The following is an 18,364-nucleotide window of genomic DNA, read 5'->3' on the forward strand; positions in this document are numbered from 1 at the left end:
ACCAGCCCCAAGGTCAAGGCCATAATCTCTCCCAGATGCTTTTGTCCATGGGCTTGATCTACGGCTTCAAACCTAAAGCAGGGGATGAAATCATCCCCACCCACTGCCTTCTTTCTCCAGCATCGCTCTTCCACCCCAAAACCTATTTCCCTGGTGCCGGAGGCTGGAGGACGGTTCCTACGGGCGGCGCCCGTGGGTCTCCATCACACACCGTCAGGGCCGTGGCGGCAAGCACGGAGCTGCCGTGCGGCGCTGCAGGCAGCGAGGCTCCACCCCGCGGAGCCTGGGAAGGCTGGGCCCGGAGCTGCTGCCCTGAAGAGCTTTTTGGGAGGCAGCCACCAGCCCCCAGCCTGTCAGGGAGTTTAACCTGACCTGTCAGTCGAGGTCTCCGCGTCCCAGGCTCCGTCCCCATCCCAAATGAACTTGTCTCACAAAGCCCAGTCCAACATGACAAGTGTTTATACAGGACTAACGAGCGCCTCCATCCCCAGGGACGTGGGACCGCGAAGAGCTGCAGCGTGAACTCTGCGGCGCCGCGGGGAGCAGCCCAGGAGCAAGCGCCATCCTCCCAGGCCAGCGCTCTGCAGGACCGCCCGCCAGAGCAGCCAGCAAGCACGGCACCTTTGCCTTCGTGGTTTAGCCATGCAAACCCTCTCCTGAGAAAGAAAAGCACCGTTTGCTCACTTAAGCGCCTTAAATATAGCATCAGGATTTGAGTAGGAAAATGCTAGCCTGTCCCTCCGGAGAATGCAAGACCACAAATACCTGGCGCAACTCTCTTCACGCCTCCGAGGAGCCCCGGCTCGGCTGGATTTGCCTCCCTGAGCTTCTTGGAGAGGTTCAGTAGCCACACGAAGCGATGGGGCCCATCAGGAAACGGCTGCGACGCTGGGTTTGGGCCACGCGTTCCTGACGGTGCCTCTGCCGACGCAGCGGCTCCTTCCAGCCGCGTCCTCGGGGCCCCGTAACCCGGAGCTGACGTGCACCACCCTGTCCCTCGTAGCCCGGGCTGCCTTCGGGTGGGAAATCTGTGCCAGGGAGGAACCGGCCGCCCGCACGTCCCCTCTGCCTTGGTCAGAGGCACCCACGGGTGCCAGGTCCCCCCACAGCCCCAGCTTGGCCCTGGAAATGTCGGTCAAGACACGGGGTTCACGGCACAGGAGGGAAGGTGCTGCCCACGTGGTCTCACCTGGGAATCAGGATGCCTTTGGTTTCCAGAAATATTTTGGCACTCGCCTCCCTCATCCCTTGGGAGATGCGTGACTTTATCAATGCAGTTGGGTTCTTCCTTCGCACCGCTCTCCTCCTGCCCTTGGCAGTTCCTGGGATTCACACTCTCTCATGCCTCTGGATTTAGAATCACAGAATCATTTCAGTTGGAAGAGACCCCCAGGATCATCGAGTCCAACCATAACCCAGCTCCAGCACTAACCCATGTCCCTAAGAACCTCATCTAAACGCCTTTTAAATCCAATCCCACATTTCAAAGACTTACCACATCCCAACGTCAGCCCTTGCTCCCCAGCTCCTCTTCTTGGGTTCCTAGAGGTGAAGCCTCGACCTGCGCAAACAGCTGGTTTATCCTTTAAAGATCAAATTAGAAAATCAGGAAGAGGAAAATTTTCTCTCTTTAGGTCAACCCAGAATGAAACCTTCCTATTTGTCACAGCAAAACATTTTTTTTCCTGAAGTGAAGACAATGCAAACATTTTGTTCTCCCCAAAATAAAACGTTTCTGTTTTCAAATGCATGTTTCAAGGCACTTGCAGTCCCCCACTTTTTTAATTAAAGGCAGGCAAATTTCAAATGCAGAATGTCACAGTGCAATAAAAAGTTAAAACATTTCATTTCAAGCATATCTTAAACAAAGCCTGCAGTTCTTCATTCCCAAAATATTCTTTTTTTTTTTCACTTCAAGCTTTGGTTCAAGTTGTAAATAATTTCAAAGGAACCAAAATAACTTTTATTTTCCCTACAAACAAATGTTTCATCTTAATTTCAGCTGGGCTGGCTTAAAGTGATTGGAGCCAGATTCTTCTCAGTGGTGCCCAGTAAATGGACAGGAGGTAAGGGCCATAAGTTGAAATACAGGAAATTCCCTTTAAATAGAAGAGGAATCTTATTTATTTTATTCTTTAACTGTAAGGGTGGTCAAACGCTGGAGCAGGTTGTGGAGTTTCCATCCTTGGAGATAATCAAAACCCAAGTGGACACAGCCCTGAGAAACCCGCTCCGGCTGCTCCGGCTCTGAGCAGAGAGTTGGATCAGATGATCTCCAGAGGTTTCTTCCAGCCCCAACCACCCTTATTACGTGTGATTTTATCACAAACTCGAAAAGGAAGCATCCAGGCCCTGTGGTGTCCTCCCCAGGGATCCTCCAGCCCCGTTAAACCACCGCGAGCTGCGGCATCACCGTCTGGTGCATCTCAGAGCTCCGTGGTATTTTCAAGCTCCAGTTCCTGAGATTTTGCAGTTGAGTGTTTAACATAAGATGCACATTTCTTACCCTCCTAAATGAAAAGCTGTCACCTCTGCCTGACCTCTAAGGGGGGAAAACAGAAGGTAGATTTGTAAAAGAGAAACCTGCAGGCACTTCAAAGGAGCCGCCAGCCTGAAGCAGGCGGATTCCCGCAGGCCCTGCACCTCCTCTTGGATCCTGCGGTGCCCAGCGAGCGGTGAGCTCTGAAAAGCTTCTCCCAGAGTTGGGTATTCAATATGTCCTGTGCTTATATGGATTCTCTGGAATCAGCTGTGGCACCGCCATGCAATGGGCTTAATAAAAATTCTGTGACTTTGGGAAAATTTGGGACATGCCCAAGCTTGTCAAAAAGGGGTGGAAAGAAGAATAAACAGGCTGTGGATATTTCTCATTTGGGTCTGTGGTCATCTCCACCTAAAGCCCTCTGATGTGGTCAGGAAACAGGAGCGTGAATGGAGAAAGATCTTTGAGTATGGAAATCTCAGACCCTGCTCATCCCCAGGACCTTCCTTTCTGGGATGCTTTGCCAGATTCAAACATTTTAATGTCCTGGCCATTAAGGACGTTTAAAATGCTTTAAATTTCAACAAGAATCCTAGAAACCACACGGACCTTGCAAACGTGCCCAGCCACGAACGAGCCGCAGCCCTGCGGTGCGCACGCCGTGGGGAGCTCCGAGCGCCAGCAGCCCGTCCTGTGCCGCATTTGGGGAGGATTTGAGTTCAGCTGCAAGTCAAGTCCCACATCCCCAGCTTGCTCAGTGAACACCTCTCACCCCTTTCCTTTGCAAAGGCCCTTGGGCCAGCAGAAGGACCTTTTCGACACTGGGTTTTGGAAGAAGCATCTCAACCTGTCTTTAAAGAGCCATCAGACTTAGGCTGGGGCAAAACTTACCATTTCTGCTTTTCTCTTTGGAGAACCCACCGGAACGCCGCCAGCTCTCAGCTCAGCCATCTCCTGGTGCAAAGTGACCTCTGCAGCCCGGCTGCTGCAGCTCCAGCACATCTCCCGCAGGCTTGGGGCATCCATCGCCCTCCTGTGGCAGACCCGACACGGGTTTCTGCCTTCGACTTCATCCCTGCACGAGAAACAGCTGGATTTGCTGTAATAATATCAGTATTTTTTGAACAAGCAAATAATTTTTATCACAGGTTCACACAGGTAGGAAAGTAATCTAGAGTGCGTGTGTTGCTGGTGATCTGCGGGACTGCAGAAAGGGCCCGTCAGCACAAGCTCTCACTGCCTAAAAATGAGCATCGAACTCGGGGAAATAAAAAGATGCTCACATGGCAGTCAGTGTCTTTCCAAAAGTGACATAGCATCCTTTTCTTCCCCTCGTGTGAGTATTTGGCTCACAGATGGAAAAAAACACACTATCAAGTAATATAAAAACACAGTTCCAGGTGTGAGGAGCACGTGGAGATAGAAGAGAGAGTGAAACGGGGTAAAAAAAGCTGCTTGGGAAAACACCCAGCACCAGGAGGGACCTGATCCTGCACAGCCCATTCCTTTGCTGTTGCCTCCTCCAAATCGGCAGGACTCAGCACAGAATTCCCGGAGGAACTGCAGTGCTGGAAAATCAGCCTGCTGCAGCGTTCATCCCAGCGCACCAGAGGGAAACGCAGTCCCAACAAAACCAGTTGGCCCGGCAAGCAGAATTGGGCTCACTCAGCCCATCGCTACGTGCTCAATGAAATACCTCCGTGAGCAGACGGATGACGTTCGGAAAAAGTACACGTGCTCCGAGTCCCGGGACCGCAGCCAGTAGGTGGCATTAATATGCTATCGCCTGCATACGCGTGCTGTCATGTGCTGTCATGTGCTGTCAGGCTTCCACTGCCTTGGAAAAATGGAAGTAAAAGGCAAATATTCACCTTAGCTGGAGATGACACTGCGGACTTCGATAATTAACTTGGGAGCCATCAAGTGTTACAGACTTCCTGGCATCTTTCTGTCCTAATGGATCTTCTGCCTGCTTCAAATAGAGAGATATATAACAGGTATAAAGAAATACGATGCATCCCTAAAGCATCCACAAGTATCCTGGACCATGAGGAAGCCGCAAGTGTGAGATGTGAGCGGGGGATACAGCATCGTCCCTCCGCGGTCTGACCTGGGACGTACCAGGCTGCCCACACACGTGGCTAGCAGCTGCCGCCGTTTGGCCAGCACTGACGTGTGTCGCTTTCTTTACGGTGCTTTCCACCGGATTGAGGAAACAATGTCCTGTGGGAGCCCCCTATCCTAAGAGAACAACAACGTCCACATGGAATTGTAGAATCATTTAGGTTGGAAAAGCCCCTCAAGACCACCGAGTCCAACCATAACCCACCCCTGGCACTGCCCCATGTCCTGAGAACCTCATGTCCGTCTGTCCAACCCCTCCAGGGATGGCGACTCCAGCACTGCCCTGGGCAGCCTGTTCCAATGCCCCACAGCCCTTTGGGGAAGAAATTGTTCCCCAGATCCAACCTCAACCTCCCCTGGCGCAACTTGAGGCCGTTTCCTCTGGTCCTGGCGCTTGTTCCTGCGGAGCAGAGCCCGACCCCCCTGGCTCCAAGCTCCTTTCAGGCAGGTCAGAGATCAGAAGGTCTCCCCTCAGCTCCTGTTCTCCAGCTGAACCCCCCAGGTCCCTCATAAGGGTATAGGATCAGGTACAGATCAGCTCTGCATGTGCAAGGCAAGATGGACCATTAAATGCCGCATCCTACCACACACCGAGGCCACCTTTTACTTTCTCAGTGAATGATGCACTGTACTAAAAAGCCCTCCCCACTCTCCCAGCTCCCACGCCCCCTGTAGGACCAGATCTGCGGGATGATGAGCATCCCTGGCTCCCACTGAAAGCAGCACGGAGACGGTGTGCTCAGCCCCCGGCAGCATCATTCATCCGGAGGAAGAGTGTAGGGAGAGATTCGGTACCTCTCAGCCAATTGCAGGGAGGTGACACGGAAAGGGGGGTGCCTGCGGCTCCTCTCTCCACCCACCCTCCATAACACCCCCCTCGCTGTCACCACCAGCACCGCCATCCTCCTCACACACAAAAGCGGTGCAATTAGCTGACTTAAGAGGGCTGCGGCTTAGCCAGCTGCAAGCGGAAAATAATAAAATACCTTGGAGGGGAGGGAGGCAGCAGAGGAAGCAGCAGCCATGGAAGAATACAAATAACTGCCCTCAATTCCCTGCACCCCACCCCAGCAAAATCCAAATCACAAAGCACCGACTGCTGCGAGAAAGGCCGACCTAGATGCATCCCCACGCTCCTGCGCTGAGAAAGCCGCACGCATCTGCATCCGGATCCAGGCGCTGGACCTGCTGAGCAGCCCGTCGCCCTCCGGAGGAATGTCCAGCTGGGGTACAGGCAGCATCTCCTTTGTTCCTCATTAGCCACAAGCACCGGTGAGTACAGCATCATCTGGGCTTCCGCACTGCTGGGCGATGTTTGGTGTTAAGAAACATCAGGCTGGGATCTGCTTCAGCATCTTTCCTCTCTCTCCCCCGCTCCATGATGCCTTCAGGGTGGGCAGAAGGCAGCTGGCAGCGGCGGGGAGGAGGGAGGGAGGGGGGTCTCTCTGAGCCCCAAGGTATCTCCTTTGCCTGCACAGAGAGAAATCGAACATGGAGACAGGTGTGACAGCGTCACGGGCGCCGCATGCAGCCAGGCGTGCGGCTGGGGACAGAACCCATAACGTGCGTGCTGGGAGGAGAGGCTGAGGCGCCGGGCAGGGACGGAGCCCTGCAGCGCTCGCAGCCAGCTCTGCGCCCTGATTCCCGTCCCTGCCAGTGCCTGGAATAAAGTCAGATGCTGGGTTTACTCAGGCCTCTACGTAGCTTCATTCCTTTAAAGCAGATACACACAGACAGATTTATCTCCCTCCAGATCATTACCAGCGACACCCTCTGTAAATACAAGCCTCCAAAGGAAGCAGAAAAAGCCCTGCCTCTAGAAGGTCCTTACAGCAATGGGTCGAACTCTGCTAGACACCGATTTCCCTGACACCAGGGGACAGACAGAGTAGCCCCATCCACTTCTTCAGGGGTGTGGAAGGACATTCGACAGCCCTGTGAGGCCTCCTCGCCCTCCTCCATCTCTCTGGGTGTGGGGACAGAGCCCAGCAATCATCAGGAGTTCCTCTGCAAAACCAAAGTCATTAACTTCAGCCCAGGCCAGCAAAATGGAAACTGGTGCTACTGCCAAGCCCCCCCAAACCAGCCTGGGAAGAGCTCTTTCTCCTCTTCCCTCTCAGACATGTTTCATTTCCCTCAGCAGAGCTGCTTTATGTTGAGATTAGTAGGGGAAGAGAAGCAGAAAGGGAAAAAAGGCTGAGCATCAGCCCAGACAGCATTAATCCTCAGGGAGAAGAGCTAAGGTCACAACAGAGCAGAGAAAAACCTGTTGCTTTGACCCAGGGCCAACCTCACCTCCTCTTTCTTGTCCAAAATGTGTCAGGTAGCCACAAAACGCCACGTCCTTGCACTATTGCTTTTGCAAAAGAAGCAGCTATCATGCTGTGGAGCATGGTAGCAGTGTACCCGCTCTGAACAGTTCCAATTCAATGCTCCCTGGTGGTGATGCTCAACGCCAACCTCTCTGCCTTCCGCCTTCCAGCCTGAGCCCTTTCCCGGGGGAGCCGCTGTCCAGCCAGCCCGCTCTGAGCACCATGGGAACCACAGAAGCCACTTTACGGATGGAAAACGTGGATGTGAAGGAGGAGTGGCAAGACGAGGACTTCCCCAGGTTTGTTTCCTGCAAAAAAATACAGAGAGAATTTTATTTCTTCCTGTAAGAAGGCAGCAGGGCATGGAGCACGCAGGTGCTTCCCACCAGCCCTGGAGGCAACAGGAGTCTTAATCCCAACAGGGCAATTCTGGCCGGAGAACAGAGGTTTTGTTGCAAGGCTGCTCTGAATGCTTAAAAAAAAATTTGGGGTGGCTTCTGGCGACTCTGTGAGCATGCCAAGGAGAGGATAAGGAGCAGGGTCCAGAGGACAGGGAGATTAGCAGGATGGATGGACAGATGAATCTCTGAACCAAGCAGTGACTCCCCAGACAGAGCAATGCTGCTCTGCCAGGAATTTGCCTTGAGAAGCGGAGTCACTGGGATGCAGTGACCACTGGCACTGACAGGCAGAATCTAAATGGTTGCGAACCTTTTGAGAAATGATGTGTGGGTGACAGAAGGTGCCAAAGTGGCAGCTTTTGCCTTCACAAACGCTGCACAGAGCACCAAAAAAAAAAAAAAAAAAAATCCCCGTGAGCTCAGTGTGCACTGAAGTCCCTGCAGCCCCCCAGAGGGTGCCCCCACCCCCACGCAGCACCGGAGCCGTGGCACCGGAGCCGTGGCGCAGCAGCAGCTGGCTGGGCGCACAGCACGGGCAGCCCCCAGCCCTGCTGCAGCTGCTCAGGGGCTTTTCAGGGCCGGCTCCCCCGGTTCCAGCTGCAGCTGAATTCCCCCGGGCAGCCACAGAGCCCCTGTATTTGCAGACAGAGGTGCACTGTGTTGCGCGGGTGGGCACGCGCGGCCCCCGCCCCGCTAGAAAGGGTCTGCTGTTCCCCTGGGCACCGGCGGATGAGCTGAGCTCTGTTTTCCCCGGGTCCAGCTGCATCGCTAATCTAAGCACCTCTGTCTGCCAGCCCAGCACCCGGCTCGCGGGACACGGCTTGTCCTTCCGCTGGCCCCACAGGTGAACTCAGCCAAGCCCTTGGGTTTCCAGGAGGGATTTGTTTTTCCTCTGAGAGCAGAGCCTTGGACTCATGGACCTTTGCCAACCTAAGGCTCCCCCGGAGCGCTGGGCTGGCAAGGTTTTGAGGGGGTAGAACAGAAAGAGAGGCGCAGGAGGGAAAGCGTTGACCTACAACTACCTGAAAGGAGGTTGTAGTACGGAGGGTGTTGGTCTCTTCTCCCGAGTAGCAAGTGACAGGACAAGAGGAAATGTCCTCAAGTTGCGCCAGGGGAGGTTTAGATTGGATATTAGGAAAAAATCCTTCATGGAAAGGGCTGTGGGGCATTGGAACAGGCTGCCCAGGGCAGTGGTGGAGTCACCATCCCTGGAGGGGTTTAAAAGGCATTTAGACGAGGTTCTCAGGGACATGGGTTAGTGCTGGAGTTGGGTTATGGTTGGAATCGATGATCCTGAGGGTCTCTTCCAACCAAAATGATTCTATGACCCAAGGCTCCCTAGAAAATCTGGGGACAAAGCTGTTCTAGTGTCTGGACACCAGCGCACCAACCCACGCATGTTGGAGCAGGAGGCGCCAGGTTCCATTTCACACTTGCCAGGCAAGCAGCAAACTCACCCCAGCCACAGTCAGGTCTTCAAGGGGCATTTCTGCTGCAGAGCCCCCTGCACCACCCAACACCGAAATCATGGGTCCTGCCTCGGAAATGAAACACAGGGAGAGGCAAAGGGATGCGACCATGGCCCAGTGAGAAGCCAGGGGCAGGGACAAGGCCAGAGCCTTGCAAACAAGCTCCCCAGCCTGCCGATAGACTGCTGCAGAGGGATTAAATCAGGAATGATGCAAGAGAAATAGAGCCCGAACAGTCACTAGGCAAATGAGCGAATGCCAGCTGTGCTTAACTGGCATTAAAAATGAATAAATAAAAATTTTCAAGACACTTCCCCCTAGAAGCATTAAAATAATAGGGCAGAAGCTGCTGCATGTGGGACAGTGGCTCTCTAGCAGATGATTTGCTGCAGAGCTATTTTTGCTTAGCTGTGATTAACCAATCTTGCCATAAAAAAGAAAAAAAGAAAAAAAACCCTTATCCTAGACAAAGATCTGGGCTGGGGAAGCTGAATTCAGCTGCTCATTAAGGACACAGGGTGACATTCCCATCCCTCCCCGAGAAGCTGATCTGCAGCAGCAGCTCCGGCCTCGCAGGTTGCAAAGGTGCAACGCCAAGGCACCGGCGAGCGGGAGCGAAAGGGCCCCCGTCCTGCTGCTCCCCGGCGGTTCGGTCTCCTGCCTCAGCCCGTCTCAGCCGTTCGTGCCAGCGCGTCCCGCGCTGATGCTGTGGCGGTGCCGCGGGGCGGATGCGGGAGCATGCTCACTCCATCACGCATCCATCGCATCACGGGCGGTGAAGGCTCGGGCTGCTTGGGGCCCGGGAGGAGCTGCTTCTAGAGGGAAAGCGGGCAGGACGCGGCAGCTGAGAGCAAAATGGTGGCACCCGGCCCTTAGAAAACCTGCTTCACTCAGAACATTTGGCATCTGGGGCTAGCTGCGTTCGGGAAGGAAGATTTACACGGGAGACTGGGAGGGAGTGATTCGAGCATCCTTTGGGAAGGTAAGAAAGTCCTTTTCTTCACCTCTGACTTTTGAATTGCTTTGCTTAAACGAATCCTAGCGGAGTCCCCGCCTGCAGCACGTACTCGGGTACAGCTGGGCCTGCCCCCCTCCTTTCGATGCTGTATCACCAAGTTGTGCCTGGCGCCAGCTCACAGTCGGATAAACAACCAGCCAGGCCTCCTTCAAGACAAAAGCAAAAGGGAGGAGGAGAAGCTGGAGGGGGCAGAGGGACCTTTCTGACTGCCCAGGGGTATTGTGGCAGCCCAGGGGCTCCGGGTGCTGCACAGGAGAGGAGACAGTGCCTTTGATCAGGTCTCCAGCTCTCATAAATATACAATAACCAGCTAGAAGAGGATTATCCCTTAATCTAAATATTCATAGGGTTTAATTTGGCTGGTGGCGCTGGTGTCACGGCAGCACAAAGAGGAACCTTTGCAGGGCAGAGCGAGGCTGCGTCCTCCTGCGGACCCAGAGGGATCGCTCCCCATCATCTCTCCCCAAGGCCACCAGCTGCTGGACACCTGTCCCCTGCACAGTCCCATCCCCATTCTTATGCACTGTCCTAAAACTGGTGGCTTTTCCCCCCATGTCCCTGTCCCAGCACCCAGGATTTTACACCTGCAAATGCTGTACTCTCCACGAAGCCCCAGGAAGGGAACGTGGGTCAGCATTTGGCTCCAAAACAGGGCTTTGAGTGCAGGTGCCTGGATCTCAGCTCAGAACGAACCTGCTTCCAAACCCCAGCAAGGTTTGGGTAGCACTGTCAGCTTTTGCCAAGCGGCGGCTGAGGCGAGGATGGGGTGACAATTCTGGGATCACACCTAAGGTTTCATCCTTGCCTTGAACACCAACTGCCTTAGAGCAAAGTCACTGCAGACCAGGAGGCAGCTGCCTCCTGGGAGAGGCGGTTGTGGCAGGAGCTTTGGAGAAGTTCTGCTCCGCTGCAGCCAGGGCTTGTGCCAGAAAGCAGGATGCACTTCACAAAACCATTGGCAGAGAGTGCAAAGTGCTCTTGAGCTAAGCACCCACTGCTGGGATCAAAGCGTCCCCCACGGGGCTTAGGAACAGCCAAATTCAGGCTGCATGGACAGCCCACGGCATCACCCGCGCTGTGCAGGGAACAGCAATACAGACAAAGTACCAACTGCAGAACACGTTCCCTGGTTCCCTTGACGAGGACCCCTGGAGTTTGGCACTGCCTCTCAAACTTCTGACAGAGATTAAAATGGGGATAATACAGAAAGAACGAGGATGTCACCAGGCTCTTCTGGGGACACAATTTGTTGCCATATCCCTGGCTGGATTTTCCAGCCTCTTGGCTGAAAAATGAGAGATGTATGGGTGGTGGTAAGTGCAGGGATAGTTTGGAGGTTGCTGGGGATTGCTCAGCTGCTGGGCTGCTCTTGGGCAAATCACAAGCAAAATGGAAAGCGCAGAGCTCACAGGGGGTTGCACGTTTGCCCCGATGTCCCCAGTTCTCCCCACCATCTGCCAAGGAGTCACCTTCTCCTAAACATTACCTCTTATCTCCTGTCTTTTTACCTCCGTGTCCTGGCTTGGCTGCAGACCTCTCCCAGAAGAGACAGGGATGGAGTCGCTGGGCAGCCCTACAGAAGACGAGAATACATCCTGTAAGTACCAGCCTGTCTTATCAGCAGTCAAAGCAAAACAAGCCCATGGGAACAGCAGCTTGCACTTAGGGCAAAAGCCAGTTCCCTTGGAGCATCCGCAAAAATTCCCATGCGGGAGAGGAAACCAGCAGAGATTTGAATTTGCTAATCTTGCACAAGAAGCTGGGGGAGGAAATAGGTACCCAAAAGTGTGGGCGCTTTTATCCAGCCATACCTGCAGGTACCCAGTGCCTCCCAGCTATGATCCACCACCCTTAGCTCCCAAGACCATAGCCAGGAATATGCATAATGAAAGCACCATGTCTTGCACTAAGGATACAGGACAAGGACAACCTGTCAGTTGTTTTCCTTTTAACTCCAGCTCCCCCAAATACTTTAAACTTTAATGGGGCGCATCGTAAGCGGAAGACACTTGTTGCACCTGAAATCAACATTTCCCTGGACCAGAGTGAAGGCTCCATTCTCTCCGATGACTTCCTGGACACACCAGACGACCTGGACATTAACGTGGACGATATCGAAACTCCTGATGAGACAGATTCCCTCGAATTCCTGGGGAACGGGAATGAACTGGAATGGGAAGGTAAAAGGCTGGTTTGGGGCGAATGTCTGCAGGGGCTGGGCCTTTTTTAGGCTCATTTTAAGCACTTTTAACACCATTCACCGTTAGCAGCCGAGGACCGACTTCACGCAGCACACACAGCCAAGCCCCATCTTCCACACCACATCTGCCCCACGAGGACTCCAGCAATAGCCCGGGAGTCTCAGTGCTCCCATCTGGGGACGGTGCGGGCAGAAGTCGTTCGGGGACTTGCAGACACCAGTCTATCCTTAATTCAGGCTAAGGCATAAGGCTGTGGGCACACACGTCCTTCCAGCCGCAGCTGGGACCCTGGGCTGGAAGGTGCCACTTGCTCGGCTCTGCCAGAATAACTGTCACATGAATTTTCAAGCATATTGAATAATGTGGTCTTTGCTAACCTGGCTGGGTTTGACTGAATCCGGCTAAGAAGGACTCATGCAAGCAGCTCAGCTGGCAGATCAGTAGGTGACCCAGTGCCCTCCTCAGCCAGAACAGATGGATCTGAAGGAAGGTCCAGCAAAATGTCCAGTGCCCAACGTGTAACTGCAGGTACTACAAGCAGCAGGAAACATTAAGCTTATTTCTATTGAGATTTGGCAATGGAGCAAGATTATTAAGAACCACGAACTTACACAGATCAAAGTTGCAGATGAAACAGGTCACCCTCAGTCTGTGGCTGTTATTGCCTCTCGTTGCACACCAAAGCTCTCGCAGACCCTCTTCGCACATTATATGAAAGGCAGAGATGTTTGTTCCTTTTCCAGATGACACTCCCGTAGCCACGGCCAAGAACATGCCTGGTGACAGCGCGGACCTGTTTGGGGACGGTGGGACAGAGGACGGGAGCGCTACCAACGGCCGGCTCTGGAGGACGGTCATCATCGGAGAGCAGGAGCACCGCATCGACCTCCAGATGATCAAACCCTACATGAGAGTGGTGACACACGGAGGTGAGGGACAGGGAGGCTTAATCCTGGCTTGGTGGATTTATTTCAGTCCATCTTTGTCAAGCTGGAGCGGATGCTGCGACTGATTGTTTTGACGGTCTCTAGGGAAAAATTGCTATTTGTTTTGTACCACTATGTGGCGGATAAACACAAAAGCACTCAGCTCATGCTAAAAACCATATAGCCACTGTAGCGGTCTTTCCACAAAGCGAAGCAGTGACAAAGCTGGCTCTGAGCAAGACTGAATGTCCCCTGAGCCTCAGCCCGGGGCGTGGGCGGCGGAGGGGCTGCGGGGTCGAGGCTCCGCAGCTCGGTCCCGAGCCGCCTCCGCAGGCACAGCCAGAGGCCTCAGCCGGTGACCAGCTCTGCAACCCGCGCAAAGCCGAGCCCAGGGCAAAGCCCTCAGCTCTGTGCTTTGACGCACACACATTCCCTCCCTCAGCCCCACACGCGTGTTACAGACAAAACAAGGACCAGAGGCAAATCCGGTTGTGAAAGCAGCCCATAAAAGGAGCAGACACTTACCTAGAGCCAAACAGAGGCACAAAAACCAGCCCAGGCAATACATCTTCGCTGCTGTTTTTCCACCAACTCTTGTATCTCCCCCTGGAACGAGTCCCTGATGCTGCCTGTGTCTTTCTTTCCCAGGATACTACGGAGAAGGTCTCAACGCCATCATTGTCTTTGCTGCCTGCTATCTCCCGGACAGCAACCTGGCCGATTACCACTACATCATGGAGAATCTCTTCTTGTAAGTGCCTGGGCAGGGTCTGGGAGGGAGCGGAGGGTAAGGAAGGCAACTCGGGCTGCGGGGAAGCAGTTCCCGTGCATTCATTGCATCGGGAACCTCAGCTGGATGAAAGTTTGAACCCGGGCCCAACGTGGGCAGCGTGCAGCTGCAGCCTGCGGCCAGCGGGCTGGGGACGCGCTGCCCGCAGCGCTTGCAGCCGAGTCCCGTAAGTCAAAGCATTCAAACAGCGGTAATTATGCCAGCGATGGACTCGCACTCAGACTAGAGCATACGGAAGCAGTGCTCAACAGCCGGTAGATGCTACTGCTAGAAGAACAGCGCAGGGATGTCCATCGGTGCATGCGCTGTGCCAACGAGTATTAGCGATCCCCGAGAAATACCGCCGCAGAGGTGCCAGGAGAATCTGAAAACTATTCCAGGGTCTACAAAGAAGGGGTCTGGAGCCCTTTTGGGGTGACACAGGCACCAGAAGAAACCTCAAGGGGCCTTTTTTGAGTCTCATGGCGCTATTGCTCTTGCCCACCACCCAACAGATACGTGATCAGTAGTCTGGAGCTGCTGGTGGCTGAGGACTATATGATCGTGTACCTCAATGGAGCAACGCCCCGGAGGAGGATGCCCGGCCTCGGCTGGCTCAAGAAGTGCTACCAGATGATCGACAGAAGGTGAGAATCCTGCTGGTGTTGCCTCTTTGTCCTTCCCTACCCTCTTCCCATGCTCTCCACCGGTTCCTCACAGCCTTGCCCCACCACCCTTCCTTCCTCGCTCCCCACATCCTGTAACTCCTTCCTCTATCGCAGCTTTCTGACTTACTGCAGGTGCTCTTCATCATCTCTCCTTCCTCCGTCCCTCATGCAGACCAGGCTAACACACCACCAAGCGGGGCAGCGCTGCGGCAGCCTGCCTGGTCTGAGCTTAATGGGGTTCTAAGGCCACGGGCAGGGCTTTTGTCAGGAGAGACGCAGACCACAACGCGCATCAGTGCCCTGACACGTTACAGGCGAGTTCACGAAAAGGCGCATTAACCTGACCTGCTGTCCCCTGGCTTCTCACAGGCTGCGTAAAAACCTCAAAGCACTGATAATCGTGCATCCCTCGTGGTTCATCCGGACAGTGCTGGCTATATCCCGACCCTTCATCAGGTAAATATCACACGTTCCCCAACTCGGCTGGTTTTGGAGCAGAAACTCAATCTCGGATCTTAAGCTAACCTTTAACTAGCAGCGACCAAGGTGAGACATTCTTCCTACATCTCTCTGGCTTTTCCAAGGACCACTCTAGAGGCGGTTTTAGGAGACACAGCGGCGGTCAGGATCCAGTCCAAAGCTTGTCCCAGCGGGCAGCACAGAAAGATTTCCTGGGAAGCGCAGGAATAGCGGTCCTTTTTCCCTCCTACAGATATTAAGAAGCTGGGGGGGAGTCAAAGCAAAGTGAGGGGCAGTAACATGGCATCTCCTCACAATTTTTAGTCAGCAGCATGTTAGCACTGGGAGGAGACGGGTACGCTCAGACTGAGGGGAGGCAGAGATGCCGAACTTCCAGTTTCTATCCGGAAAATTCTGATTTGCTATGGGGAGAACGTCAAAATAAGACCTCAAGCACACACCTTCTCTCCCTCTGCCAGTGTGAAGTTCATCAATAAGATCCAGTACGTTCACAGCTTGGAGGAACTGGAGCAACTTATCCCAATGGAGCACGTACAGATCCCAGACTGCGTCCTACAGTGAGTACCAGAGGGACCCTGGGGCGCACGGAGCTCTGAGCAGGTCCAGGACAAAAATCCTGTGTCGAGCATCATGTCGAGTCAAAATCCATATACTGGAAATGCAGAGCCTGGGGTAAACCTTCTCTTAGTCACACCGGGGCCAAGCAAGAGCCTGCACGCTCTGCTCATTTGCAGTTTCTGTCACCTGCAGAGCAAACATTGCATTTTACTAAAATGGCTAACATTTAAAGAATGTCTCCTGTTTGTTGCAGATATGAAGAAGAGAGGATCAAGGCCAGAAAAGAAAGGTAAAATTAATTTGGGGGCGGATGGAGGGTGGGTTCATTTTCTCAGGCTGTTGCCTTTTGCTTTCTCTCGTCATCATGTGTGTTATAACCAGTCGGTTCTGTGTTCCTCCTACCCTGATATCCCACACAGCCTGCACTTATTTTCTACTGATTTTCTCAAAATAAGCAAAAGCTACAGAAGGAAGGAGAAATTTGATTAAAAGGTTATTTATCCATAGAACCGTTCCTCTTAACCCCCTGAGTGCATATATCCTGAACATGCACCGTATGTGCTAGCAAAGATCATCAGAAATCACTCCATATACAAGGATGGTACATTTTCCCCATGTGACCATGAAAATTGACCCTTAAGTGAGAGCTAGTGCTTATTTTAAAAGCCACTTCATTCTGCTAGTGTGGCATAAAAAGGCCCATTAGTTTAGAGTTTGTTTTGTTTCATTTTCTAGAGCCATTCCACCACCGGTGATTTAGGTTAGAAGTGATAAAGGTTGGCTGCGCTAAAAGCAAAAGGCAATCACGGACGGAGGGAGGAGCAGCTGGGTCGGCACACGCGCGATGTGCTGCAGTGACACCTTCCCGTGCTGGTGAACACAACCGGAGATGCCGCTTTGGGCGGATTCTGTTCAGCATCAGCTGCTGAAAAGCAACTCAGCCAGCCCAGATTAGTCAGACACCCCCGTCCAGGGCCAACGGGCATCCTGAGAGCGGTGGGACTAGCCGGGTTGCACATCACAGGGACGGGCGGTCGCTTCTGCTCAGACCTGTAACCTCTGAGTCCGCCCAGCTCCAGAAAAGCCTTCATACCCCACCCTTTCACACCGCTCACCCCCAGATGAGAGATTTGAAACGCAATTTGTGTTTACAGGGCGGAAGAGAAACAAGACATGGCTGAGAAGGAAAGGTAACTACTGTTTTTTCATTTATCCTTCACTTAGCAAATAGCTTGAGCAGTCTTTGCTGAGAACAGCCCTACTGCCTGTAGCTCCTGGGGAGCTCCCGGGGCGTTGGGACCCAACAGGACATTTCTCAAGCGAGTGGGGACTGGCAGAGCCTCTCCTCTCGCTAGCGGCTCCCTGTGCCATCGCTTTGGGGACGTTCTTGACCTTCACCCGTGCAAATGAATTCCTGACGCTGCTTTTTTACCTCTGTAAAGCCTGCGAACCGTTCGGTCACGGACCAGAGCCAGAGGCACCGGGGACCGTTCTCGCGACGTTGAGCCGCAGCATTTGCGCGCTGGTGCAGTGCGGAGGCCAAACGCGGCTGTCAGGCGCAGCCTGGGTGTGCGTAGAGGCGAGATCCGAGCTTGTAACATTAGATGGGGAAGAAAATTCTAGGGAGGTTTGGAAGACAGTGTCACAATCCTGTGCCAGGACAATTTGGCCTGGTTTGGGGCTCGTTTTTTTATGAGATAAGCAGCTCCTGAGGGGGAACAGTGCATATTTCTGCTGTTCTCTTCCCAGAGATAAAGGAGCTTTGATCAAAATTGCCAAGGTCCGTTGGATGAGTCTGAATTGTTCCAAGAAACAAACGGGACCTCAGGGCCAAAAAAAGAGGACGATTAGTTTGTGGTGGAGATTCACTCATTGTTTTGCTGGTTCTCTTCCAAGCAGGCCTGTGCCCCCAGCAGAGGATCAAGAAACCAGGTTTGATTCGTACTTCACTCTTTTTTTTTTTTTTTTTTTTTCCCTCTCTATGTGATGGATTTCATTGCATTTGTAAAGCACTAACAGGGGAAGCGAGACCAGGTTGGACCTGGTTCGTCTTTAGCCCTCACCCAGCACAAAAGAGGCACCGGCGCCTTTGCAGGGGCTGCAGAGCTGGGAAGCTTGGACGCCTTCGCCCGCTGCAGCGCGTCCCAAAGCACGGACCCGCCACAGCTGCACCGCCGCGGGGACACCTGAGAAAAGCTGCCCCTCGTACATGGGTTACCTGCCATTTGCCCCTTGTGCACACGGGCATTTACTGCAGAGCTGCCTTCACCCTACAGTAACTTTATCATGGTCCTGTGCGCTCAGGAAAAGTCCTTAGAAAAGGAAAAAAGCCCATTAAAGCTATGAATGACGTCATCTTTGGCCCTGGTACACTTTTGTAGAGGATTGCACCCAAACATGCTCATATTTTTTGACATAGTGAGAAGAATAAAATTCCTACTACAATTTGCTTTGTAAAAATAACTCTGTCTTTCTGTTCCTTCCCAGCATGTCATGAATTGAAGCAGAGTGGAATGAATGGAGCAGAAGAGCGACGCAGCCTGGCAGTCACCCACGTAAATGACCTTTTGGTGTAAGACCTTGTCGCCGTCTCGTTCCGAGTTCTGTAAGATCACGGAGCCTGCCTCCCGTCTCCAAGACGCAAAGTCCTTTCAACTTTTTGGAAATATTTTGCTTTAAAACAAAAACAAACACCCAAACCAGAAAACAAACCAAGCCAAGAATAGCACTTTTCAGGACAGGCTCCAGCGCGTTTCAGTAATGGTCTGTGGAGAGCTACTAAGCAGTGCAAATAGATCCATTTTTTTCTCTTAGTACATTAAGAGCATCCTGCAGTCCATTAGTCACCAGCCCAGAAAGAGATCTATTTTTTGTTTAAATTATAGTCCCTTCGCCTAGCTTGCTGCTGGCCAGCACGGAGACATTTTGCTTTAACCTGCACAAGCAGTTTCCTCCA

At 53.1% G+C, this 18,364-nt stretch overlaps 1 protein-coding gene across 1 annotated transcript; it reads left to right on the forward strand.

Annotated features, from left to right (window-relative positions):
• Positions 1 to 5,845: 5,845 nt before the first annotated feature.
• On the forward strand, positions 5,846 to 17,974 carry ATCAY (ATCAY kinesin light chain interacting caytaxin). The gene is made up of 13 exons (XM_065652564.1): positions 5,846 to 5,878; positions 7,089 to 7,217; positions 11,339 to 11,403; positions 11,765 to 11,986; positions 12,751 to 12,936; positions 13,582 to 13,684; positions 14,218 to 14,349; positions 14,740 to 14,826; positions 15,309 to 15,407; positions 15,662 to 15,697; positions 16,563 to 16,598; positions 17,305 to 17,340; positions 17,896 to 17,974. Exons 2-13 carry the CDS (start codon positions 7,141 to 7,143, stop codon positions 17,903 to 17,905), a joined length of 1,089 nt encoding a protein of 362 aa, XP_065508636.1. The 5' UTR covers positions 5,846 to 5,878; positions 7,089 to 7,140; the 3' UTR covers positions 17,906 to 17,974.
• Positions 17,975 to 18,364: the final 390 nt, after the last annotated feature.

The sequence above is a fragment of the Caloenas nicobarica genome, chromosome 27 (assembly GCF_036013445.1).
Source record: "Caloenas nicobarica isolate bCalNic1 chromosome 27, bCalNic1.hap1, whole genome shotgun sequence".
Classification (NCBI taxonomy): Eukaryota; Metazoa; Chordata; class Aves; order Columbiformes; family Columbidae; genus Caloenas; species Caloenas nicobarica.

Excerpts from the sequence above, each read along its gene's own strand:
- ATCAY (XM_065652564.1), top strand. The coding sequence starts at position 7,141 with ATGGGAACCACAGAAGCCACTTTACGGATGGAAAACGTGGATGTGAAG. Across the intron at positions 11,404-11,764 it reads AGAAGACGAGAATACATCCT|CTCCCCCAAATACTTTAAAC; the intron begins GTAAGTACCAGC and ends TTTTAACTCCAG. Across the intron at positions 14,350-14,739 it reads TACCAGATGATCGACAGAAG|GCTGCGTAAAAACCTCAAAG; the intron begins GTGAGAATCCTG and ends GGCTTCTCACAG.